Raw genomic sequence first — 24551 nt, 5'->3', positions numbered from 1 at the left:
TTGCAACTAGGTTACGATTTGTAATTCGGAAGCTGCACGGTCATAAGCTCGGGGACGCAGACGTAGGCGCAGGCCCCATTGCGATAACGATTTGGCGGCCGAGGAACTTCTCATCCTAAGTTTATTTTTTCCACTGTCCGACTTCCAAGAGAGAAAGCCACTGGCAACAAATATATCTTCCTCTTACCCCGAGAAGCATACCGCAGACCTTGGTGTCTTGACCGTCATCTCTGGAGTTGTACTGGCATGTTGCACGGGCTGTAGACATCTTCCTTGATTCTACAATACTTATCTTACACATTTATACCTTTAACATCCTGGCGACTTCTTTCTGCCTGTTAATGTGTGGCGGCACATAGCACATAGCACATAGCACGTAACACAAGCTACCCTGGCCCCTACCCGAAAGGAAAAGGCCGTCTTTTGGGCCAGCTCGTTGTCGCAGCTAGTTTGAGATTGGTGTGGTGGATTGGAGGAGAACAAAGCAAAAGGAGAAGGAAAAGCAACAGCAAAACTCGGAAGCGATTTGATCTATCCGGCGGCAGCGAGCGGGCACGTACAGTAGTAGTAGCGAGGAAGAAGGGACAAAGTGAAGGCGAAGGTGCAGGTGCAGGTGCAGCTGCTGCAGTAACCACTAGCACCCCCCGAAAGCTTCCAAGGCCCTGAGGTCCCTGAGGTCCTGAGGGGGACCCGGGAAAATTGGAGTTGCCCACCATGTCTCCAACCGCGACAACATCAACAACGCCCTACCATCAGAGAGCAAAAACCCTTTCTCGAGCTTCAGCCAGAAAAGCAGGATTAGGCGCCGTCGGCACAACATCCACGCCCAATCTGAACTCGCTCTTCTCCGCCCAGAACAACAACAGGCTAGCTTCCGCCGCAGGAGGCTCTCTTGCGCGCAAAGCTTCTTACGCAGCGCTGACCCCGGGATCCCTGGCCGCCATACCTGATGACGAGAACTACCCCTTCGACACCATCCTGAACCACGACGAGAGTGTGAGCCCGCGCAAGATGCCCCTCACCCCCGGCCGGCCCGTCCCTGCCGACGACTTCGACATCGGCGACGCTGTCGATGTTCCTGGCAACATGTACGGCACCGTCCGTTTTGTTGGTTCCGTGGCTGGGAGGAAAGGCACCTTCGCCGGAGTCGAGCTGGATGCCGATTTCGCGGAGCGCGGCAAGAACAATGGAGATGTCGACGGGTAAGTCATTCATGATTCTGCAGTTTTATCCCCGTCATCTTGCTTCCTTTGCGCCAACTACCCAACGCATTGCGCAGCCTCTCTGGTTTACCTTCCGCCCGCCTTTGTTTACTAATGGTTGCGCCTCCACAGGATATCCTATTTTACCACGTCGCAACCCGGCGCCGGTATCTTTGTGCCTGTCACCAAGCTCTTCAAACACAGTTCCGGCACGTTATCCGGCCGGTCCTACCCTTTGACACCCAGCGCACTCAAAGCTGCAAATCACAACACCGTCAACTACACGCCTCCAACACCATCTTTGCCAAAGTTCAGTCGATCTGTAGGCCCCGGAAGAGCCGCAAGCCCGTCCGGCAAGTCATCTAGAGCTTCTCTGCCGCGGCCTGAATCGCCCGTGCGGAGGCTTCAGCTCACTCCAGCGCCTCCTCGTGCTTCGACGACAACACCAGGTCCAGCCACTGGGCCCCCGCGATATGGCACTCCCTCCATCGGCAAGTTCTCGGCCAGTGTCCGCGGTACCGCCGGCGACCCCGCAAAGCCTCCCTCCAGGCTCGAACGCAAGCCCAGTATAGTACCACGCAGCGCATCCGCTCTCGGCCAGATTGGGAACCCCAACTTCGATGAAGACGAAATCACACCGCTGAACCGACCCAAGACGAATGGAAGCATTGGGTCTATGAGCAGTATGAAGATGCGCCCTGCCTCTCGAGCTGCCGCGGCAGATGAGGAAGAGCTGGAACGACTTCGAAACCAACTCGCCGACCGAGACATGCAGCTTAAAGATCAGGCATCTGCACTGGCTGAAATGGAGAGCAGCGTCCAGGAACTCACGTCGTTAATGGAGAATACAGATGTCAGTCAGTTGGGGCGGGATAGTCATGATGACAAGGACACATCGCAGCTCCGAGCTCTGCTGAGAGAGAAGAACGACAAGATCGCCATGCTTACGGCAGAGTTCGACGCGCATCGAGCTGACTTCCGCAGTACAATCGATACATTGGAGATGGCCAGTACTGAGACACAGCGAGTATATGATGCACGTATCCAAGAAATGCAACAGGAGATTAACGAACTCCAAGACCGAAATGAGGATGTCGACAGCGTTGCTCGGCAACTCAAACAACTTGAAGAGCTTGTTCAAGAGCTCGAGGAAGGCCTTGAAGATGCTCGAAGAGGCGAGGCCGAAGCACGTGGTGAAGTCGAGTTTCTCCGCGGGGAGGTCGAAAGGACGAGGGCCGAACTGCGAAAGGAGCGGGAAAAGGCATCTGCTGTTGCTAATGGCAGCCCCAATGGAGATGCCTCATCTTCAACGAAAGAGCTGGAGAAGAAGGACGATGAGATTAGAGGTCTCAAAGCTATCATCCACTCTCTCAGCCGAGATGGTATCGCTGGAAACGAATCGCCCGACAAGCCCCCAACGCTGCAGCGCAATAATTCCGCCACCAAGTCCAGGCCAGCTTCCGATATCGAACGCGAAGTCAATGACCTCCGCACCCTTGTCGCCAACAAGAACTCTCGTGAGGAGGAGCTTGAGCGCGAACTCGAGGTACTGCGCCGCAACAGCGCTACAACTCACCGTGGCAGCGCCATGACAGTGGGCAGCACCGACCGAAACTCGTACCGCGACTCAAAAGGTACCGTCATCTTGGCCCGCGAGCCACAATCGCCCAAGCACAAGCGCGTACCTACAATGGACACCATGGTCGAAAGCGATACATACTCCTCCGTCACCGAGAGTAGTACTCTCTGGTGTGAGATATGCGAGACCGGTGGTCATGACGTGCTGACCTGTTCGCAAATGTTTGGTGCCGACCACAAGCAGGGCAGTCCCATGGCCGTACGGACTGGAAAAGATGACGTGAAAGAAGGCTTATCCAATCTCAATGTGCCCGGTGCCGATGCCGAGTTCATGCCTCGGCCTCTGACGCCAGTAAAATCCACGCCAGCTGCAAACCCGCCGCCGGCCAAAGTCAATATATTGCCAAACCCAACAGATTCAGGGCCACTAGCCGGTAAAGATAGCGGTGTTGTCGATCCAGAGAAGTGGTGTGCACTTTGCGAGAGGGATGGACATGACAGTATCGACTGTCCGCTAGAAGATGCTTTCTAATTGGATTTCTCTTCAGCAGCAGACAAAGCTTGAACATTCGATTACTGTCTTGCACCTGCTTCATTATTTCCTGCGTGTACCTGGATTGCAATATCCTGTTTCCCACTGGCGACTTCCTATAGCGATGATACCACCTTTTTCTTCTCTTGCACCACTTTGGTGTTTCGATTAGGTTGCCGGTCTGTCAAAGGTCTTGACCCGCCAATTCCTCACAGATATAGATATGTAATTAGCGTTAAGACTCTGTATAATGAGAAATGGATGGTAAAGGCTTCTTGTACGAATAAAGCACGAGTCTAAGCTTCGATGCTGCTGATGACCTGTAGAGGAATATTTGTACATTGCTAGCATTGTTTTTGCTTAGCTTCGTTGATGGATGTGTTGATCAATATGATCAATCATGATCGTCCTCTGTTGTGCCTGGGCACCCTTCCATATCTTCGCTTGGATAGGAGCACTTGCACCAGAAGCAATATTGATATTCCTTTCTTAGATACTCCACAAGCCTGTGCAGCTTCTGGTCGGGTTCCATGGCGTTGAATTCGTCTAGCTCGGGGTCTTCCTCCTCGAGATCCTCTACCGGCACGTAAGCCGTCTTGCTTCTTCCTAGTGCTTCGACATCATCGGCGTCTTCGTTATCGTCCTCATATGTCGGCAGCCGTGACAAACTTTGTTCCAGATCATATCGCATACGTCGCTCACGATCTGCTTCTTCTCTCTGTCTTACCAAACCGCGCCACAGCAGATTAATGCTTTTTAGCGGCCTCGTAGACAGCGTTCTCTTCTTGCCGTCAACCTCTTCCTCTCCGTTTAGCTTCCCACCCTGAGTCTTCAACTCTGCGTCCCGCTCTTCGTCCATGCGCTCGCACACCTTCTGTGCACCGTAGACCTGACCTTCCCAGCGCTTAATCTCCCTCTCTCTCCGATTCCGTTCTCTGAACTCGCCCTCGTCCACGACCTTGGGCTTCTTATTCACGCCTTCCCGCTCCGCAGCCTCGTTGAGCGCCCTTTTCCTCTCGGCGTCAAGTCCAATACCGCCACGATCATCCTTAAGGTTCAGTCTGATCGGTTCCGTCTTCGCACCTTCATTATCCTTCGCGCCGAGCGCGCCGCCAGCAAACCCCATCTTCTTCATCATCGACAAACCTTTTGACTTCTTGGCCGCGCCAGAGTACGGATCATCCTCCAGCAGAGACTTGGACAACGCGTCCTCACGCGCAGCTTTCGCATCCTCCGCCAATTCTTCTTTGGATTTGGGACGACCCTTGATCTCGCCCTCGCGCTTGAGGCGTTGGCGCCGCTGCAGCGAGGTCTCGGGGATGGCAGAAGTGGGGTCCGAGTCCGGGATCGCCATGGACATGTAGTCCTCCTCTTCCGACGAATCTGCCATTCTGCTGGCGTGGGCGTATCTGGTGTCTTCAGAGTGGTTGCACTCTATAATTAAAAGATGGGCGAAGAGTGAGATGATGTGAAAAGTATGTTTGTATGCTCTTATCCGTGCGGCATCAGCTGTACAATGCAATAACTGTGGTAGTGCCCCACTTTCGCAAATATCTTCAATCGTGCAGCAAATTCTTAATATGAACTACATTAAGGGAACGCACATTTCACTGCATCACAGATATCAATTAGGACGGAGCAGCAGTTCTATGATAAACACTTTCTTACTTCTTGGGGAAATTGCCATCTGCTGCATTTTCGATATTTTCACATAGGCACACACTTATCTGTGAGATCAAATTTTCGAATATCGGCTTAGACGATTTTACAGGATTGTCCGCTGGCGCAGAACATGCACTTACCATATCAGTGTGTTGCTGCTCTTGGGCAGAGCGGCATCGTAGCTGCCGCAAGGGGCACCAGCATCTTCACATTCGGAGCCGATGGGTCAGTGCTTTCCTCATGGGAGCACCCAGCAACGCAGCACCAAGCCACCGCTGCGGATAATGCCACAGAAAATGGCGCTGATGGCGCTGTCAAAGCGGACCAAGGCGAGACTTCCTCGCCTACCAAGAGACGGAAAATAGAAACAGAGGCTGGTGTGCAGGCTGTAACCGCGGATACTCAAGAGGGAAAGGTATCTGCAGAAGGCGATGCTAAAGGCAGCGACCAAATTAAGGCAAAAAAGGGGAGACGTTCCACCAAGCCCTCTGACTACAAAGGTCAAGAACAGCCTCATGTCATTATGCTCCGAGCAACTCAAGAGGGAAGCCACCTTATTGCTGTGACGGGCACAGACAAGGCTATCTGGGTTTTCCAGCATGATGGCCAGGGGCAGTTGAAGGAGCTCAGCCAGCGGTAAATTACACCTCATACGCCCTTGAACTTCTATACGATCAAATCTAATGCTGTCCAGGTCTATGCCTAAACGACCATGTGATTTGACCGTAACGTCAGATAACAACACAATTCTGGTCGCTGACAAGTTTGGTGACGTTTATTCATTGCCTTTAATACCATCAGCCAGCTCTGAGGGAACAGAAACCCCGAAGGCTCCTCGGCCGCTGGAAGCCAAGGGTCCCAACAGTTTCACGGTGCACACTCAGCGCAACCTGAAAGCCTTGATAGACCAGGAGCACCAACGGCAGCACAATCCACAGCCAAAGACCAAGGAGGTGCCCACATTTGTACATGAACTCCTGATCGGGCATGTGTCCATGCTCACCTCTGTTACTGTCGCCTCGGCAGAGGGCAAGCCCTATATCATCACGGCAGACCGTGATGAGCATATACGGGTGTCTCGTGGTATACCACAGTCTTATGTCATTGAGAACTTTTGTCTGGGACACACAGCTTTCGTCAACGCGCTATGCCTTGCGCGAGAGGACATCCTGGTGTCTGGAGGCGGAGATAATGAGTTATATGTGTGGGATTGGCGGTCTGGTGTCCTGCAAGGGAAGGCGGACCTATTGAATCATGTTCGACAGGTAGTGCCTGATGCAAGCAAGGTCGCTGTGACTCAGCTTGTATCATCAGGAGATGGTTTCGTGTTTGCTATTTGCGAGCGGTAAGAGCATTACATCTGTTTCGGTGTGTACTTTATGTTCCGTTCGGCTAACTTCATACCCAACAGCGTCCCGGCTGTGTTTGCGTTCCGTCTCACTACCGATGGACTAACATTCGCACAAACGCTTCGATTGGCTAGAAACGCTCTAGATGTTACCCTACTCCCTGCCTCGGAATCTCGTCCCGCACGCCTGGTGGTCGGAGTGGACAGCGAAGAAGGCCTTGAGAACGTCGGCGCTCAACTGGCAGTTTTTCAAACCACTTCAGAGCAGTGGGAGCCTTCCGAGATCAAGTACCAAAAGACAGATGTGAAAGGTCTCGAAGCTACGAGAGCCGAGCTAGACAACATCCTCTACAATGCTGAGAACCTGCGGAAGACTGACAACGCATACGGTGACGAAGAAGGTGATACGCCTGCGGCGGACTCTGAGGCACCACCAACACCAGCATAGGTGGCTGGTCTCGGATGATAGACTCCAAACACTATCCGCAGACTTCTGGAACACCATAGTATGACGGATCACCAGTCAAGCGTTATTGACCTGTGAATGTCAAACTGGCAAGATAGTGGTAGTCAAGCAAGCATCACATATGGAAAATGTACGCAATTACACAATTTAAACATGTACTGGTTTAATTGTGGCTACTTATTAGATCCCAGATTAGGTCCCTAGTGCCATGCTTAACTGTGAGGATGACGAACGCACAGTGAAATTCAAGGTCATTCATTGTATAGTATATCAGTGGAACGATTGAGGACCTCTGCTGAAAGTCATCACTTATTTTGCTCTTCACTCTCATCATTACTGATCGTCACAACCTGGGCGGCTGGGACAGATCGAATGTGGCTCGATGTTTCACGGTTCGGGGACTTCGTGGTTGTGCTGGCTTGGAGGCGCCGGGTGTAGAAGCTCCCGTTTATTGTCCTGCGATCGGTACGATGATGAGGCTCTGGCCACTTGTCACCGTTTCTCTCATCTTGTAAACGAGACCCCTGATGCCACTGGACTCTTGATGCTAATGCGCTTCCGTCGACCTCTTGTGATTCAGGACTTTCTTGCATCTGTAAATACTATGGGGTCTTCGTCAACCGGCTTCGTACTGTGTGCTGCATTGTGAGAACGTAAACTTCTGGCCTGACGTATTCCGCACTGGCTGATACCTACCACGCCGTCCATCCAGACTGAGCCCTGCTGATTGATGATGTGTCGATTGAAAACCATAGCAGTGATGACGATACAGGATATAACATCATACTATGTCTAATTAAATAAAGTTTTCGGTTTGAAGAAAATTAAGGATTAAAGATAGGAATAGGAGATCTCTTCGTGAGGTAGCATGCTGGACTTGTAGGAGGAAAGGCCCGTAATTTTGCTATAGATGAATTCTCGTAGTACAGGAGACAGATTGCCATGTCTTGATGAGTGGTAGCTCATCTGCAGTGTCGCTCTACGAATACGGTTGGGTTTGTCTATCTGCTATTGGAATTATCCCTTGGCCCTTATGAAGCTACCAAAGGGCATTTTCTTCTTCTTTCGTATGTAATCCTTGCGACTTTCTACCATGTGCATGCGAAATGTAGCGGGGCATGCGGCGTGCCAGGAACCTGTTTGTAAACCAATATTCCAGTCAGGTCGAAAACCCGCAGGGTCTTAGTTTTGTATAGCGATGAGCTTTCTGTGATTGGTCGGAATTTATACGAGCAGACGCATGGGCCATGCCGTCAACCGGGATGTTCATAACCTCTCACTTCAATCCTCGTCAGAATGAGCCAAAGTGCTGACACCTCCTGCAGGCTCAGGGATGATTACCCCTGCCCTCACACCTCTTGTCCCGCTCGTCTTCGGGCTGCTAGTGAATATTGCCGAAGTATGTTTTACACATTTGTATACTCCGCGCCCGGTGGGCCCATTCTTCCTGCATACCTACGTATCAATACTGCATGCCCTCCGATCTGACTCAGACGCTCCTTCGGTTAGCCCACCAATGCTCAACAGAAACGGTGGGGGACCGGGCCCCCTGTACTCTATAGCAGACGTACTGATATTCGGCTGCGGGCGGCGATTCTATTTCGATACCGCAGCTGAGGAACATGACTAAACAGCTCGCCAACGACCATCCGCCAATAGAAACCAAGCTGCGTGACCGTGCCGTATGCCGATCAGGATCGCGAAATATGCTCGTTTATGAAACACCTCGAACTAGCTACAATCCTTGCCCGGCCGCCCTTCTGTGCTTTCCTGGATCCAGAGGCGTAGATTGCGAGGTGATGTTGCAAATCATGTCTCCACGTTTGGAACTTTGGAGCGGGGGCAGTGGAAGTGTGACATGGCTTCTATCGAAGTTTAATGTGATGTTCTCCTTGGATAGCTTACTTTCTGAGGTCTCGACGCAATTAGTCGCTCCACGGTTGACAATGGTGATAATGAACCCCTGGCCCATGAAGGCCGCCATATTGAACAGTTTATGTTGATGACGAAGGACTTGTATTGCCTAAAAAACAAAATAGAGATAAGGGGGTCCCCCCTGATTATTTCCCAGTCATATAACGGAGGCATCTCCGACCAATTACCACCCGGCCTCTACATATTTGGGAGTTTCGCACAACGAACAATGACACAAGGCATGGATAGTGAAGGAAGCAGCGACAAGCCGCCCAAACCCAGGAACACGGAGGCGCGCAAGGAACAAAACCGGATAGCATCTCGAGCTTATAGTACGTCTAGCCTTATCTATCTGCCCCCTTTCCCACAGTTTCCTGGCGCATCCGGTCCGCCCGCCCGCTCTGCTCCGTCGCCGGTCGCCCTCGTCCTGAAACAGACACATCACGCTCTTATATGCTAACGCCATCAACCATATTATCAGGAGAAAAACGCAAACAAAGACTAGCGTTGCTGGACCAGATCCTGAAGACCGACGACGTAGCAGACTCGTCGCCGAGCTCTCCGAGCGACGCCGGCGACTGCGCACTATCCGTCATGTGCAGCAGCAGCAGCAGCAGGGACTCGTCGGGAAGCCCGCTACCGGCACCAGAAGCGCTCCCGGTGTCAGATGCGACGGCACCGCTGTGGCCACCTAATATAGCGGACGGGATGTCGGATCTCACGAACCACTACGGAGGTGTAGTGAGCGACTCACTCGATAACCTGTGGATGGGTGCCCTCGGCCAGGACGGCTATGTATTCGACGCTCACCACGGCTTGGTGGACATCTATCACCCGGCAAATGTCCCGTTGCTAGAAAGTCAGCTCCATCCTGGTCTCACGCCTCTGATATCTTCATATCCGCCGCCAGAGGATACACTTCTTGAGGAACATTACGGCGTCTCTCATGTAGCGGAGTCACAAGGCACACATGATACTAGGCATGATGCACCATACTCATACAGCGAAGTAGGTGTGCACCCGGCTCAGGATTCTGCTGTGGATGCGGTCCTTAATAGCTTTTCACAGCTCGACGAGAGCCAACAACGACGGGTGTTAAAGATCATTCATAGAAAGAGAGGCAGGACCGGACCTGTACCACTAGCTTGGGACATGACATTGAGCTACCCAGTGACGCCACCACCCGGTATGTGAACCAAGTTCGAAGTCACACAATTAAAAACACGGTAGATGCATGGGGTTGACACACGTCTTACATGTACATAATAGGGATTGGTGTCATTTGCTACATTCTACTTACGATACTATTCCAAGTCATACCAGTGCCATCATACCCTTCACACCTCCAATCTGTATGTAGCAACCTCGAAAGGTCTCAGCTTAATGGCGAAGCTGCCGTCCTTATCGAGCGAAACATCCTCCAGATCGTCCTCAAGAATATTGGTCTTTGTGACTTTCTTCAGACTCCATTTTGTCGAGACCGTGCCTCGGCTGTGGCCGCCCAAACTATCGTAAATACGAAGGATCACACTCTTACCCTTCCGCTTCGGAATGTTTTCATCCTGAGAAACATCCTCATCGTCTTCGCCACGCTTGACGCAGTCGAGAATCAGGGAAAGGTCGCCGCTCAATTTGACCGACTGAGTACTGAGAGTTGCTTTGACCTCTGCTGCAGGCGCGGCCGTGATTTTCAAGGGGTTGTTGAAGTTGTGAGCGGTGCGGACAGTTGTGGGTCCGAGAGCGCCCTCGTGCGGCAGAATGGCCCATCTGATCTTGTGCGTACCCATGTCTGCATGTGCGTCAGGAGCTTTGGGTGCCCTGAGCAGAGACAGGCGCATCAGGTTGCCGACAGTAGCGAAGCCGTATTTGCTGTCGTTGATGATCGAGACACCGTAGCCGTGCTCTGATAAATCAGCAAATTTGTGGCAACAGACCTCAAACTTGGCCATATCCCAAGTGGTATTGTAGTGAGTTGGTCTCTTCACGATACCATACTGGGTTTCGTATGATGCCTCGTTGTTGACAACGTCAACAGGAAACTCGACCTTGAGGAACTTCATGGTCTCATGCCAATCGACGTAACTAGTACACTCGACATATGACTGGTATCCTTCAAAAGCAGCCTGTAAGGTGAGGACAGATTTGATCGAGCTCTCATCGCTGATCTTCGTCTCGGTAACGACACTGACACGGTGCTCCTTGTCCTCATAAATCTTCGTCTCGCCAGAAGGAAGTTCCCTTCGGGTGTCGAGGTGGTAAACTTCGACATCCCAAGCTTGCCAGTATAACGGCTTGTCGTCGAACAAAACGTACTTGTTTGCATAACCACCTTTTGCGATGACTTGACGTCCATTTTTGCGGTCGATTAGCGAACTGATCTCGCCGGCCTCCACAGTTACGGTAAGCTGCTCATTCTCCATAACGAAGACACCTTTCTTGACTTCTTTCACAGTGACGGCCTTCTTGTCGCCGGTTTTGAAGGCCCTGACGCTCATGACATTACCTGAGCCACAAGCGACTCCGCACTCTGTTTCAGAGACGTCAACAACTTCCTTTCGGTGCCATGGAAGTGTGTTCAGTGCTACAGCGCCAGCAACAGATGTTGGCTGAACCTCGGGGAAATTGTAAAGCTTGTATATGTCTTTCAGCACGCCTTCACCAATTTTGGTGATGCGAGCATAAAGCTATCAGTAATTAGCGCACCGTACCAATAAGAAGAAGAAAAGAAGAGGGGAAAAGGGAAAATAAGCATGCGGCAATACTTAGGGAGCTTACCTCGTCAGAGTCATCATAGCACATTTCGATCGAACTACCGGGAAGACAGTCATGGAACTGACAAAGGAGTATGCCTTCCCAAATCTCGTCAAAGGCTGCCTTGGGATACTTGTAATTTTTGTGTTCAAGTGATGCGATGGTAGCAAGCAATTCGAGATCTTTCATCATGACCTCCGAGCGTCGATTGTTCAGCTTGTTATTGGCTTGAGTTGTGTAGGTTCCACGATGAAGTTCAAAGTATAGCTCACCATACCATGTCACTAGCGTAACGCCCTTTTCTTGCAACTTATCGAAGAACTCGTCCACCGTGCTGCCCAAGTGAACGCGGGGAAGACGACCGACTTTATCACTGATGCCACGGCAGCGGCGAAGCTTCTCGATATGCTGCCATGTAGGGCCACCACCGCCATCACCTTTGCCAAACACGAGCAGTGATGTATGATCTTGGTCCATCGACTTGTGCTTCGAGATACTTCGGCTCACGTCACCAAAATGGGCTTCAGCAGTATAAGTTTCGGAAGGAGGCATATGACAGATAACTTGGCTGCCATCAAGAGAAACCCAGTTGAAGGTCGTGTGAGGGAAGTTGTTGATGTTGTTCCAGCTGAGCTTTTGGGTGAGGAAGCGGTCCATCCCGGCAAGGCGGCAGAGTTGAGGCAATTGACTCGAATATCCAAAGGTGTCCGGCAGCCAGAAAGTCTTGGAACGCGCTCCAAAACGGCTCTGGAAGAACCGTTGTCCATACACGAATTGACGCACAAGGGACTCACCGCTGGGCATATTGGTGTCGTGCTCGACCCAGCTGCCGCCAATGGGAAGAAACCTTCCTTCCTTGACCATTGTCTTGACCCGGTCAAATATGAAAGGGTAATACTGCTCAAGCCACTTGTATTGCTGTGCTTGGGAACAAGCAAAGTTCAGCTCAGGGTAGCGCTCCATCAGATCAATTTGGTTGGACCATGATCGAGCGACCTTGCGTTTGGTCTCTGCCCACGGCCACAGCCAGCAGGTATCGATATGGCAATGGCCAATAGCAAAAACTTGAGGCACTTTGCCGCTGTTGTAAACCTTGGCAGAGTTGACGTCTGAGCCAAGGTATTCTTCGGCAATCTTGCGGCCCTTCTTGATGGATTCCTTGTCGCCAAGCTTGTAAGCATCAATGACCTCAGTAACAACGGTCAATGCCTTGTGCTGCTCCCAAGAGTCCTCTGGGAACTCCCTTGCCGCATCGCCAATGATCCAAGTGTCGATCCAAAGCTGTCGAGCGTCCATGTTGACGGCGCAAATCTCCGCTTTCACCAGTTGGAAGTACTTGTTGGGATTGGGAGGTTGAATAGAGTCACCGCCGGGGGCATTACCAAACATGGCATTGCAAGCCATTTCAATGTAAATGGTGTGCTCCTTACCATCCCGGAAGTTCTTGGGCAGAATCCATTCTACACGTTCACCGCCGCCAGTGAGTCCCTGCAACGGCTTTCCGTCTTCCGTCCAGATGAGACCTTCGCTGTTGGCGTCCCACTGCAGCTCCAGGTGTTCTTTCTCAAGCAGGGATTCCGGGACTTTGATAACAACCTTGAACCAATGCGTCGACCAAGAGGGACCGAAGGACTCTCCGACGTGTGTAGGCTCATACTTGCCCTTGGCGGCTTCGTCGAAGGTAGGCCTCGACAGATCAGGAGCAGCCCAAGTCGAAAGCTGTACATGAGGAGGGCCAGAGGCCTTGCCCTCGTACATCATGGCCAGCAGGTTCTGCTTCTCCCATTGTCCTGTTGAGTAGAACTGTGCGATTCTTTCTATGTAGATCTTTGATATCTTCTTACCCTTTGGACCGGCAGCTAGAACAGGATAGTTGGAAGTCGCGGCGGCAGTGGAAGCCGGCTGGGGCTGTGGAGTGCGCTCGCCACCCATATTGATCACGATAGAGACGGGAACTTGGTTGGCAATGGATTGGAAGATGCTGGCTGGGCCTATACGCCAGTACTTGTGGTCACTGTAAGATGGTGGCCTTGATTAGCTAGGGAATCATTCGCAGCTGATAAGTTGCTTTTAAGCGGATGGATCTTGCGAGGGGATAAAAAATGCTCAAAGCCGAGCATACAATTAGGTTATGAAATCAATCACAATTGGTCCAATGTGCAACATGACCACGAGGATAGAGGCAATAAGGAGGATAGAGGCAATAGGGAGGAGAGTTGGAGAGTGGGCTTGGATGATGATCAGCTGAGGGGTCTTCCCCCCCAAGCTATCGCCGGGGATAAGTTAAGTGGTTGGAGATGGATATGTGGATGGAAATGGATATGGAGATGGAGATGGGAAAGCTAGTGTAAGTCGTCGGAAACACACCATGCGGGGACCTGCATTCGCCTTGAAACTGGCGGATTGCGGGGGAAACGCTTGGCCCTGTCAGGGGGGAGCTCGACGAGTTCCGCAATCACCGACGTGACGTTACTTGGAGACTGGGGAGAGGCTAGGGAGAGGCTAGGGAGTGGAGGCTGGGTAACATATCCATGCTCTTGAGGCTGGGTATCGATGCTTTTTGAGATAACGAAACACAATAACCACTCACCACATGATGGGCTGGCAGGACAATGTCTCTCAACCGGGCGAGTGTAATGTCGTACTTTGGTGAGACAATCCTCGGCGACACATCGAATGTACTTTGCTACTTCCACATGGTTAGTCTTTGTTGATCCTGTTGGATTTTATAGATGATATGTACATTTATACTTGCGCAGAATGCTTCCAGACCTTCAGATAGTGCCAAAGTCGCACTGAAGCGAGCGCAATGTCAACAATGCGATTGTTCAAATCCAAGCTGAAAAGTCAGCCAAAAAGCCTCGGGCTGTGCAGAGTCTCCGCCGCATGCGCAGATCAACGATGCCTATGAGGCATAAGGATTTAGAGCTTGTCTCTAGGTCGATATACAAGGAGTATGATGGTGTGATATTGAGATGCGGCAGAGGAGAAGAGGATGAGGATGCTGTTGTAGTGTGACGAATATCAATAAGGGAATTGAAGAGGTGTAGAAATGAGAGAGATGACTAGACCGGCGCCTTGATCTCACAAAACGGAGTATAGTGGTATGATATTAAGAGGCAACAGAGGAAAAGAGGAGTCAGATCATGATGTAGTATAACATGAAGATACGGCAGAGGAGAAGAGGATGAGGATGTCGTTGTAGTGTGGTTGGCGGCAGTAGGGGAGTTGGAGAGGTAAAGAAATGAGAGAGATGACTAACTGAACCAGCGCCTTGATATCACCTCGTCGTCGTGTTGTGTTGTGTGGTTGTGCTGGGGCAACTTGATCTTTGGCAGGCATTTTACACAAGGCAAGCCTCTCAAAGCGATGAGTAGGCTGCAAGTTGAAGACGGACACCGACGAGCTCTTGCTCCGAGACGAAAAAGTTACTATTGTGAACAAAAGACCAAGTGGGTTAATGGCATATCTCACCGTGTATCCTGAGATTGTGTGCCTTTGTCTGTTGGGCGAGAATCTTGAACTTATTCAGGACGTGTGTTCTGTTTTTTCCTGGTTGGAGGCTTGTTGATGAGCAAGGTAACTTCCATTGTGGACACAGAAGTTCTATTTTTTAATCACAATGTGCAATAATTTTCAGTGGGACCGCAGAGTCGACGATGTCATCATGCTTGGAGCCGGCGATATGATCTTGCTTAGAGGTCGGCGATATGATCTGCTTGGAATTGGCGATAATCCTATGCTCAGGTTCGGTCCTTTCTTTTACTTTTTCTTCTTTGCTCTTTCTTTTGGGAGGCGAGCATTTGGACATGAAGTCTAGATAATGTATTATTTAATGAACTGTGCATCATAATCTGGGGGTGTCTGTACTCGCTAAGTAGGCGGAAGTCATGCACCCATTAGTTCCTTGAGTAGTGTTCAGATCACATTTCATATATCATAGTTATGAGAGCACCTCTAATCATATAACCTACGCTAATCACGCTAAAAAAAAGTAAAGCACGCTAAAGATGGTTCGTTCTATAATCAAAGGTATGTTGTGATTGGATAGTCTGAAGAATAAAGAAACAGACGAGAGTGGATAGGAGCTTCGTTCCTCTTTATATAGATCCCAAAAGCGATTACCTATAGCCACAGTGACTGCTTTCTCGTGCTTGTACGATGTAGGAGGTGACTGAAATGCAAATGTGAGATTCTCATTGTTTGGGTATTGTGGGTTAATGTTACATGTGTCGTCGTTATATACAATGCACATCAGCTCAGCCAATTTCCAAGCTTTGATGTATATGATACATCTTATACAAATGGCCCTTCCTAACAACTACGTTAGGCTCATATAACACCCATGTCCCGGGCTGCTTGCTCAAATAGCTCATCCGCGTTCTCAATCTTGTTGAGTTCAGCCTCTAAATGCATCTCGAGGAAATCTGCCATCTCAGCAGACCTGACGTCGTCTGGCATCTCTTCATTCTTCCTTAGTTCACCGTCTACCACCATTTCTTGTTGTCTCTGGGACAAGAATTGCTCGGTGTGCTGTGTGGCCGTCATGATCTTGTTTCTCATTTTCCTATCCCCAGCCGCTCTTTCAAGATTCGTTGTCCCAACAATCATTTCAAGCACCATTGAACCTGGGTCCTTCAATTGGAATATCTGGCGCAAGGCTCGGAATGCGACCAACATGCTCAGGGGATCTTTCAGCTGACGGAAAGTGTGCATAATCGTCCTAGCCAGCTGGAAGTTCACACCCTCATCATCAGCCTGGAATTTCGCAGCAAAGCTCACCATTTCTGCAAACAGTCGCCGGCTTTCCACAATGCTTTGTGTGACGTCCTCCGGTTTCCAAGACTGAAGACGATTAGGCGGTAAGGCTTGCCAGAGAGCGAGGAAGGTCCAAGAATCGGGCCCGAGCTTGTCGTGCTCAAATTGCTGTATCATAGCACGGTATAGCTTGGGGACTTCCAGACCACGGCCATTGCGAAGCAGAGAGAAGAGCAGTTGGTTCATAAAAAATGTGTTGGCGCCCATCTCGGCTCGCTTGAAAGCCTCCCAGAGCTCTTCCATCTTGGAAAGCACGCCGCGGTCCTTATAGTTCTCTGCGAGCAAAGAGAACGTCTCGAGGGTGGCCTTCGGCCAACCTGCACCAGACTGTTTATGCGATATCTTCATTCCAGGTAGAGACACTACATCTTGATTCTTGTGGGACTCTGCCCTCAGCTTTACAAACTGAAGTCTGGAATTGATCATGGCCCATGCGATCTGCTCTGCCCTTTCCACATTCTCCGCTACTCCTGTGCGCAGCCAAGATCCAATGAGGACATTGACTACCATTGGTCTGGGCATGACTCCTCTGCTTTTCATGTGTTGTAAAGCATTGTAAGCTCCTTCAAGATCGCCCACGCCAATGAGTCTCTTTAACCACTTGCCAACGAAGAACTCATTGGCAACGCTGGGAGGGAGTTGTTCCAGATTACGCAAGTCAACTCGACCAGATGTCATCATCTCGACGAATATCCACAGGGCCTTTTCAGGCTGTTGGGCTACCAGAAATAAAGAAATGATGAGATCATAGTCCTCAATCGTCATGGCATCGCCAAGTCCTGCCTGGACCACCCTGTATAGATCATGGGCCTTCTCCGCGGTCTCAGGCTTCTGTGCATATGCTCTGATTAGTGGAAGCAAGAAACGAATATCGTACTGGTAGGAGGAGCCGAGGATGGTGTCAGCCAAACGCTTCGCTTTATCCAGATCACCAACATGACAGCACATTCGCAGGCCGAGTTGCCAGAAATCCACGAAAGTCTCAGGATCGGTCCCTAAAGTTGTGACTTTTCTCCTGTGGTTTTCCATGGCTTCCTTGTGCCACCCCTCCAGAAACAGAGCCTCGATGGCCATCAACTGGCGCTTTGGAAAAAGCTGGACCCCGGCCTTGCTCATGTCTTTGGCAAGAATATGGACATGGTGCCAGCGATTTGGGTTTTGAGGCGATTCCGTGGCAAAAATATCCCACAGAAGCTCCCAGGTGGCAGGAGGAACAGCGGTCCAGTCTTTGGACAGAGCCTGGCGGGCACCAAAATAATATTTCCAAACTGCAAAACCGAGTTTGTTCAGATTGCCGCGATCGAGCTGTCGGGCAGCAAGTTGCAGGTTGTTGTTCAAGCGTGTCACCTTCTCTCTGTGGTGAACGGGCCATTTGCTAATGTCAATGTTGATATGTATTGCGCCAGTGGGCTCGTCGCCCAAATCCTGTGAAAGATCATCCAGCGCGTGGATGGCGTCGGGGCCGAGTGACTTGGTCGTATACAAGGCTTTCTTCATTGCCAGCTCCAAGCCTTCCTGGTCGCGGGCGTTCTTCTCTTGTATTTCGGCCCTTTCCAGCATATCAAAGTAGCTCTTGGCACTGCCGGCGCCTCGCTCGAGTGTCTGCAAGTCGGTCTTCATCTGATCGCCAGGATCGTTGAGGGCATCGTTGAACTCTTCTACATTGGCGAGCCGCCGCAGCTTTCCACCGTCCTCCTGGAAATAGTTGACTGTAGGCCGTTCTTCCTCCTTCTCACGCTTCAGAAGACCAAGCTTCTCTAAAGTTCTCAGGCGCTCGGCATCGTCAATTGCTCGTGTCTTGTTCCGTCGAGGCGTCGAGGCTCGTGCTGCCGCCTGGGATGCTTGTCGGATAGCCCATGGTGCTGGCGTTGGCGGAGGTCGCCTCCCAAGGCTCGAAAGGCAGGACCTGCAGATGTAGTCTTTTGAGCCTCTTTCTATCAGTAGCGTCTTTGAAGGCATGGCACGATGCGCCGCGAGATGTGACGAGCAGGTCTAGAAAATGGGCGTCTAGAGACTGGGTGGAAGCTGCCTCAGACCAAAACTTTTTCTAGGGGACTGCAGCGCTATCAAAGCTATCAGTGATATCACCTGGCGGTCTTAGCGCGCGCGGACACCCCCTTGCCAGACCAGCCGCACTTGAACCCGGCCCCTGGCAGTCGCGGCAGTGCAGCTCAAAGCGCGCCGCGTTTTGGTACACGGTTGAACTGGCCATAATGTAGGAGGGCATCATCTGACAGACATGGAATGAAATGGCTTCCGAGGATCAATCGTCTCAAGTGTTTGATGATAAGGAGCACCGGGTAGGCGCTTCAATTGCATCACTAACCCCTTTTGTTCCATGCTAATGGTGCCAGGCTGCCTACATATTTGATCCTGCAGATGAAGCTGATGGAGCTGTGAGACCTGCAAAACGCAGAAAGGTCTCCAAAAAGCATGACAAAGTGCCGAAGGAGCCCACACAAGCAGATGCAACACTATTCCAGCCTCTCTTTGAAACGGATGCCGAAGTTGAAGCCACTGTGCGATTGCGACAGACCCTTTTCCAAGAAGCATGGTTAAATCTCGACAAAAGAATCCATGTAAGCGCACTGCTGGGCTGTGGTCACTATGATAGCTACAGACTGACAACGACGTGGACAAGTACGTTCTGAGGGAGGCCAACCAGTCAACATTGAAGAATGTGACATCGTTTGTCCGCGAATCGCCCGCTCGGGATGACCAAGACAAGATCCCCTCGGGTTTCATTGTCACGGGTGCAAATATCGCCTCGCAGGAACTGTTGTTTGAGCAATTATCAGAGACCCTGCAAGATCATGCCGACGCAAAGGTTGTGCGACTACGCTCAGCAGATGCATCCAACCTCAAAGCTGCCCTCAAGAAGATCATACATGATGTCACTGCCAGGGCGACGGAGGATGGCGATGACCTTGAAGTCGCGGTAGGCAAAGATGTATGTTCTATCTTTGGGCATACCCTTGCCACTCGCTGACCTTGTAGGGACGTAAATACCTAAACTATGACCTTGAGGCCCTTCACAGTCATCTCAAAGTCAGCCCTCGAACCCATATTATTATTTGCTTCCAGGATAGTGAGGCTTTTGAGGCTGGCCTTCTGTCGGATCTCATTTTATTGTTTAGGTAAAGTTATAGCTTGCCATAGCGGTAGCTTTTGCTGACAAGGAGGCATAGCTCCTGGCTCGATCGAATCCCCTTCGCGCTTTTGTTTGGAGTGGCGACGTCCGTTGAACTTTTCCAGGCGCGGTTGCTGAAGTCCACATGTCACCACCTTTATGGCGACAAGTTCGACGTGGAACAATCGACATTTGTGATAGAGAAGATTTTCAAGACCGCTGTCGCTCACGTTGACGCACCCCTGCGCCTTGGCTCATCTTTACTCCAGGCTCTTCTGCAACGTCAGCAAGAGCAAGTGGCTGGCCTTTCAATGTTTGTGAACTCCTTAAAAGTGAGTGTTATACCTTTCTGCTGGGATTGACCGAGCTGACCGTCGACAGTATACATACATGTGTCACTACTACGCAAATCCCTTGAGTGTCTTCTTAGCGCCAACCCTTGAGCACGACCTGTTATCGAAAGAGACATTCGATATTGTGCGATCATTGCCGTCTTTCCGCACTTTCATTGAGCATACTCTAAGCACAGGAGATATTCAAACTGTGAAGTCCTTACTCGATGACGACAAAGCACTTATCGAACGCCTGAAGGTGCAGCAGCATTCGTATAATCAGTGGACACAGCTTCTACTCAGGAACGTCAATATCCTGACAGCATTTCCCACAACCGAGCTTGATTTCGTGCAAATTTATCTGGACACCATAGCCAACGGTATTGATATGTTGGACGACCACAAAGACTTCATAGACGCAGTGCAGCGGGCTAGCCCTGATGAAAGTACCTCATTCCTTACCCGCATCCTGGAAATCTTTCAAGATGGCGACAACAGCACCGGCCTGAGCGGATGGGTGGAAAAAGACAATGGATGTGTGACAGCGCTGTCAAAGATTCTGGTTGAGATCCGCATCCTCCAGGAAACGGCCGAAGAAGACGGCATTGCTCTAAAAAGCAAGTATAGTGGTCATAACAGAGTTCTCCGGACGACAGTCATCGCTCAGAAAGTGCAGCTCAGCCAAGACACGGCTAACCTGACGGAGGAGGACAAGGCGTATACAGGGTTGGTTGAAGGTTTGGTCGACCTATTGAAGTTGATGCTCAAGACGGATAAAGTTGAGGATATCCTCTTTCACGAGGTGTGGTTTTATGATCTCAAAACACCATACAAAGACGTTTTCATTCCGCGACCTCGCGCAGTTGTCGAGAGGGCTCTGTCGCGGCCACACGATTACCTGGGCTGTTCTTGCTGCAGCTCTGTGGAAGACGAAATGAAACCGACGCTTCCTGCAACAGCCATCCTCTACCATCTCTATCTCGAAACTGGATCGCTCATAAACGTCGCCGATCTTTGGTCCGCCTTTTATGCAATCGTCGGCGACGAAAACAACGATGATGGCCTAGATGAACGCACCACACTAGTTTTGTTCTATCGCGCTATTTCTGAGTTGAAAGCTTTGGGCTTTGTCAAGCAGAGCAGGAAAAAGGCGGATCATATTGCAAAATTGGCATGGCACGGACTATGATCACTGCTTGTGCTTCTTTTAGGCCTCGAGATACAAGCAACAACCAACAATGTAAAACGGATTGACGAATTGAGGTATCACACAAGGGGGAGAATACTGTACTGAGCACCACAAGGGTACAGCAAGAAAGAAATTTGAGTCTAGATCATACCAAATACGTTGCTGGTCAGAGCACACTGCTTTCACGCACTTCTATCCCAACCCTTGCAATGAGCCCATGCAAAACCTGTCTTGTTTCATTATTATTGTTTTTACTCTATTTCGCATGGCTTTGGTTGCCGGTCAATAGTCTAGAACAAGAGTTTAGGGGTCCTGCAACTCGGCTCGCGGATCACCAAAGCGGCAAACAAAGAACGTGGCTGCAGAGACAAAGAAGCTCGATGACTACGACCAACAAAAGTGTTGCCACTGTACAAGAAGACATAATCACCTTCGAGTCCGTTCCACTGTTCTTGTGTCATCGAAGTCACAAATTCAGCGCGCTGTAGTAAAAGCATTATTTCTATTGTCTCTCCTCTCATCTTTATAGATCCCCATGTGCTCTCTTATCTCATATTAATCCTTATTACCGACCAAAAACTCTCATCTGTCGCATTAGGTCTGTAAACGTTTGTTGACTGGCAGAGATAGCAACCAGTAGCTGCTGGACGGCTTCTACACGCACAGTCAACACGAAACTGCCGGACACACATACACACAATCACGCTCGTTTCTGTATAAAGTATTTCAAGGTAGACATAGCCTCTCCTTTGCTTTAGATCTTGCTTCTTGCGACCTTCCCCAACCACCGCATCGAGAGACAAGCATACTCACCTCACGATCATCTCGTCTCGAACAAAGAGAATCGTTGGCGCAATACCTCTTCTGAGCACTTGCGTATACGGACCGAAAAGAAAAGAAAAAAGCACCCCCTAAACGATAAAGGAAACAAAAGCATTAGCACTTGGGGAACTGAATTGTCTCATAATACCATAATATTATAAAGCCATTAAAAAATTTATATAGAGGAGAACATGCCGTTTAACCAACACCACCACCACCGGCCTTCCGCCTTCGCAGCCGGCGAACCCCCGGACAACCAGCTACCCAGCAACCCGATGGACGCGGAGTTTTCCATAGCGCCGGCGCCCATGGATTCGGTTTTCCCGCAGAGGTCCGCCTCGAGCTGCTCGTCGTCGCCCATGGACGTCTCCTTCCCGGACCCGTTCCCCAGCGAATGCAGCACGGCGGCACCCCTGAGCCCCGTCCTCAGCCCTACGACCACTACCAGTAGTACTGCTATTACTACTACTGCTTTTCCAACAACGGCGGCAAGCACCTTCGCCAGCGCGGCGACATCCACATGGACATCCTCCTCCCCACCCCAACCGGCAGCGGCCCGACTCCCGCAGCCCTGCCAGGCCTTCTCGGCCCACCGGCGGCAGCGGCAACAGCCGGACAACCCGCTCCTGGCCAAGAAGCTGCGGGAGATGGCGCTGCCGCTGGCGCCGCTGGTGCAGCTGACGACGGGGCGGGTGCACCCTGCGTTCCCGGGGACGCTGCTGGGGTTCTGGCTGCTGACCGAGGGGGAGCTGGAGGGGCTGGCGCACTTCTACCACCAGCGGACGCCGTGCCGCTGGACCAGCCACTACCCGTGCCCCGTGGCCTGGGACCCGGCCGCCGGGACCGAGGAGAAGCGCCGCCGCATCGGCCGCTTCATCGGGCTCAGGGGCTGCGAGACGCCGCCGCCGCCCGTGGCCCAGAGCACCGAGGAGGAGATACTCGACGAGGCCAGGAGGGCCAGGAAGAGGGAGGAGGAGGAGGAGGTCTGGAGGAGGAAGCTGCCTTGGTACTGAAAGGTTTGAAAAGTAAAAGTTATAATAAAAGAAAGGAAAAAGGGGAGGAGGGGCGTCGGTAGCAGTGTTGGTGCTGCGAAAGTGGTTGGAACCTAGGGTGCATTTGTCATGAGATCAGGGTTCTGCTTGTTCGGACATGGAGATGCGTTCGTTTATCCACGAGGGGCTTGCGTAGATTATGATAGCACTTGGGGGAAAGATATTGGCAATTAGCGTATAATCAGACTGTTTTTACAAGAGTCGTAGGAGAAGCGTTGAATTGCTTATTATTTGCTTGCACCAATAATTCCAAGGTCATGGGAGACCAAAACGCCAGACACCGTATCAATGCCCACCCCCCCTATGAAGACGCCTGGTGAAACCTCATCCGGACCGCTATCCGTTCCCACCATGGTGAGCAGCAATTAAAGAGTCTAGATTGTTCCGTTGTGTGGGTTTTTATTTCTTGCCCTTCTTCTTCTTGCTAGGGGTGCTAGAAGGCGTACCGGAATCGACCAGAACACCATCGTCGTCACTACCGAGCCTGACATCTGGCTTGGGGGCGGCCTCAGCATCCAGCTCCTTCTCAAAGTCCTGTCGGATGACTTCGCGGCGCTTCTCCCACCACTCCTTCTCGGGCTCGGTTTGGGCCTCGATCTCGTCTAACCGCTCGCGCAGCATTGTGTTGGCGGCCATTTCGTTGGCAGACTGGAAGATGGTGTTTCCCCAACCAGGCGCAAGGGCATTTGCCTAGTTTCGTACTTGTGTGTCAGCATGGATTGGTCCGCAGATTGCGCACGAAGGTCAACAACAACAAAAACAACCGGGACGCAACTCACCTCCATGACGACCTCTCTGAGCTCCTCCTCGATCTCCTTCTCGGCGCGCTGGAAGCGCTGGTTCAGGTCCTCGCCCACACTGCCACGTTGCAACAAAACGTTGAGCGCCTGCTTCGCCTGGCGGACCTGGATGATGCGGCCAATGTCGGCGACGGCACGGCGGAGAAGGGCGGCGCGGATGACGCTATCGGGGACCTTTGTCTTCTCACCGGTGGCGGATATCTCGAGGAGGGAGGAGTAGATCTGCTTCTGGAGATGCGGCTCGAACCATGGCTCTAGGTTTGCCAGCTGGGCTGCAGACAGGGCATGTCAGCACTCGGACTCGTCGAGCAGGTAGGGCAGGTAGGGCAGGACGGGGCAAGGAGGGTGACGCACCAGCTTTCCTCTTGCGGTAAATGGTAGAAAAGGTGTAGAGCATGCCGGCCAGAACTGAGATGTAACCAAAGGGCAGGGCGAGGCTCCACCAATCTACGTCCAACGTTAAGAAGTCGAACATGTTTGGCGATTATGTGTAGGTTCGCTCCTCTCGGTTTGGGGGGATGCGAGAGAGAGAGAGAGAAGGCGGCGTCGTGTGCTAAATTGGCTGATTGACTGATTAACTAGACGAAAGTCCGAGGGTCAAGACAGTCCCCTATGCACAGTATAATGCGTTGTGTCTGCGAAGTTTCGGAGAATTGTACAGAGTGTGTTTGGTGGTGGGCGAGACAGTTTGACTTGTCCAGATGTCATTAAATGCACCGAGACCCTAGCACGATCATGACACTTTTCAAAAGCTGGTGGATGAATCCAATAACCAAAGCGATTTGTTCATTGCCCACTCGCAGAGCTCCCAAGCCCGTTGCGCCCAGAGGCCCAGCGCTAGTCCACTAAAGAAACGGCTCCCTGGCAGCTTGGACAGGGGGTTTCTTTGTAACGTACTTGGGTACTAAGTTGCTTGTATGCATTGACTTACCTAACCTTACAGTAGGTTAACCTA

At 51.3% G+C, this 24551-nt stretch overlaps 9 protein-coding genes across 9 annotated transcripts; 5 read left to right on the top strand and 4 right to left on the bottom strand.

The window, feature by feature from the left end:
• Nucleotides 1–714: 714 nt before the first annotated feature.
• On the top strand, nucleotides 715–3312 carry BKA67DRAFT_664263 (uncharacterized protein; the record flags this gene model as incomplete). The annotated part of the gene is made up of 2 exons (XM_046108336.1): nucleotides 715–1202; nucleotides 1335–3312. The coding sequence occupies 2 exons, from the start codon at nucleotides 715–717 to the stop codon at nucleotides 3310–3312; spliced, it is 2466 nt and encodes an 821-aa protein (XP_045952938.1).
• A 197-nt stretch (nucleotides 3313–3509) lies between these two features.
• Nucleotides 3510–4780, bottom strand: BKA67DRAFT_103008 (uncharacterized protein). Its single transcript, XM_046094840.1, has one exon. It carries the CDS (start codon nucleotides 4700–4702, stop codon nucleotides 3707–3709), a length of 996 nt encoding a protein of 331 aa, XP_045952937.1. The 5' UTR covers nucleotides 4703–4780; the 3' UTR covers nucleotides 3510–3706.
• A 125-nt stretch (nucleotides 4781–4905) lies between these two features.
• On the top strand, nucleotides 4906–6490 carry BKA67DRAFT_102996 (uncharacterized protein). The gene is made up of 2 exons (XM_046094839.1): nucleotides 4906–5610; nucleotides 5669–6490. Exons 1-2 carry the CDS (start codon nucleotides 5105–5107, stop codon nucleotides 6321–6323), a joined length of 1161 nt encoding a protein of 386 aa, XP_045952936.1. The 5' UTR covers nucleotides 4906–5104; the 3' UTR covers nucleotides 6324–6490.
• A 2441-nt stretch (nucleotides 6491–8931) lies between these two features.
• Nucleotides 8932–9896, top strand: BKA67DRAFT_664260 (uncharacterized protein; the record flags this gene model as incomplete). Its single annotated transcript, XM_046108335.1, has 2 exons — nucleotides 8932–9034; nucleotides 9184–9896. The coding sequence occupies 2 exons, from the start codon at nucleotides 8932–8934 to the stop codon at nucleotides 9894–9896; spliced, it is 816 nt and encodes a 271-aa protein (XP_045952935.1).
• A 143-nt stretch (nucleotides 9897–10039) lies between these two features.
• On the bottom strand, nucleotides 10040–13385 carry BKA67DRAFT_525956 (glycosyl hydrolase family 38 domain-containing protein; the record flags this gene model as incomplete). The annotated part of the gene is made up of 2 exons (XM_046098708.1): nucleotides 10040–11386; nucleotides 11478–13385. 2 exons carry the CDS (start codon nucleotides 13383–13385, stop codon nucleotides 10040–10042), a joined length of 3255 nt encoding a protein of 1084 aa, XP_045952934.1.
• A 2110-nt stretch (nucleotides 13386–15495) lies between these two features.
• On the bottom strand, nucleotides 15496–18373 carry BKA67DRAFT_584239 (uncharacterized protein). The gene has a single exon (XM_046104137.1). It carries the CDS (start codon nucleotides 18228–18230, stop codon nucleotides 15786–15788), a length of 2445 nt encoding a protein of 814 aa, XP_045952933.1. The 5' UTR covers nucleotides 18231–18373; the 3' UTR covers nucleotides 15496–15785.
• A 147-nt stretch (nucleotides 18374–18520) lies between these two features.
• BKA67DRAFT_664257 (origin recognition complex subunit) lies at nucleotides 18521–20922 on the top strand (the record flags this gene model as incomplete). Its single annotated transcript, XM_046108334.1, has 6 exons — nucleotides 18521–18571; nucleotides 18626–18850; nucleotides 18913–19221; nucleotides 19269–19408; nucleotides 19460–19733; nucleotides 19783–20922. 6 exons carry the CDS (start codon nucleotides 18521–18523, stop codon nucleotides 20920–20922), a joined length of 2139 nt encoding a protein of 712 aa, XP_045952932.1.
• Nucleotides 20923–21770: 848 nt separating this feature from the next.
• On the top strand, nucleotides 21771–22757 carry BKA67DRAFT_696274 (uncharacterized protein; the record flags this gene model as incomplete). Its single annotated transcript, XM_046109342.1, has 1 exon — nucleotides 21771–22757. Exon 1 carries the CDS (start codon nucleotides 21936–21938, stop codon nucleotides 22755–22757), a length of 822 nt encoding a protein of 273 aa, XP_045952931.1. The 5' UTR covers nucleotides 21771–21935.
• Nucleotides 22758–22976: 219 nt separating this feature from the next.
• BKA67DRAFT_102853 (Pre protein translocase subunit Sec66-domain-containing protein) lies at nucleotides 22977–24468 on the bottom strand. The gene is made up of 3 exons (XM_046094838.1): nucleotides 23951–24468; nucleotides 23576–23868; nucleotides 22977–23486 (listed from the first exon to the last, which is right to left on the bottom strand). The coding sequence occupies exons 1-3, from the start codon at nucleotides 24069–24071 to the stop codon at nucleotides 23196–23198; spliced, it is 705 nt and encodes a 234-aa protein (XP_045952930.1). The 5' UTR covers nucleotides 24072–24468; the 3' UTR covers nucleotides 22977–23195.
• Nucleotides 24469–24551: the final 83 nt, after the last annotated feature.

Source organism: Truncatella angustata (genome assembly GCF_020726525.1).
Source record: "Truncatella angustata strain MPI-SDFR-AT-0073 chromosome Unknown BKA67scaffold_10, whole genome shotgun sequence".
Taxonomy (NCBI): domain Eukaryota; kingdom Fungi; phylum Ascomycota; class Sordariomycetes; order Amphisphaeriales; family Sporocadaceae; genus Truncatella; species Truncatella angustata.
This window is presented reverse-complemented; position numbering and strand designations above follow the sequence as displayed.

Excerpts from the sequence above, each read along its gene's own strand:
- BKA67DRAFT_584239 (XM_046104137.1), bottom strand. The coding sequence starts at position 18,230 with ATGCCTTCAAAGACGCTACTGATAGAAAGAGGCTCAAAAGACTACATC.
- BKA67DRAFT_103008 (XM_046094840.1), bottom strand. The coding sequence starts at position 4,702 with ATGGCAGATTCGTCGGAAGAGGAGGACTACATGTCCATGGCGATCCCG.
- BKA67DRAFT_102853 (XM_046094838.1), bottom strand. The coding sequence starts at position 24,071 with ATGTTCGACTTCTTAACGTTGGACGTAGATTGGTGGAGCCTCGCCCTG. Across the intron at positions 23,869-23,950 it reads TTACCGCAAGAGGAAAGCTG|CCCAGCTGGCAAACCTAGAG; the intron begins GTGCGTCACCCT and ends CCCTGTCTGCAG. Across the intron at positions 23,487-23,575 it reads TCAGAGAGGTCGTCATGGAG|GCAAATGCCCTTGCGCCTGG; the intron begins GTGAGTTGCGTC and ends GTACGAAACTAG.
- BKA67DRAFT_102996 (XM_046094839.1), top strand. The coding sequence starts at position 5,105 with ATGCACTTACCATATCAGTGTGTTGCTGCTCTTGGGCAGAGCGGCATC. Across the intron at positions 5,611-5,668 it reads TTGAAGGAGCTCAGCCAGCG|GTCTATGCCTAAACGACCAT; the intron begins GTAAATTACACC and ends AATGCTGTCCAG.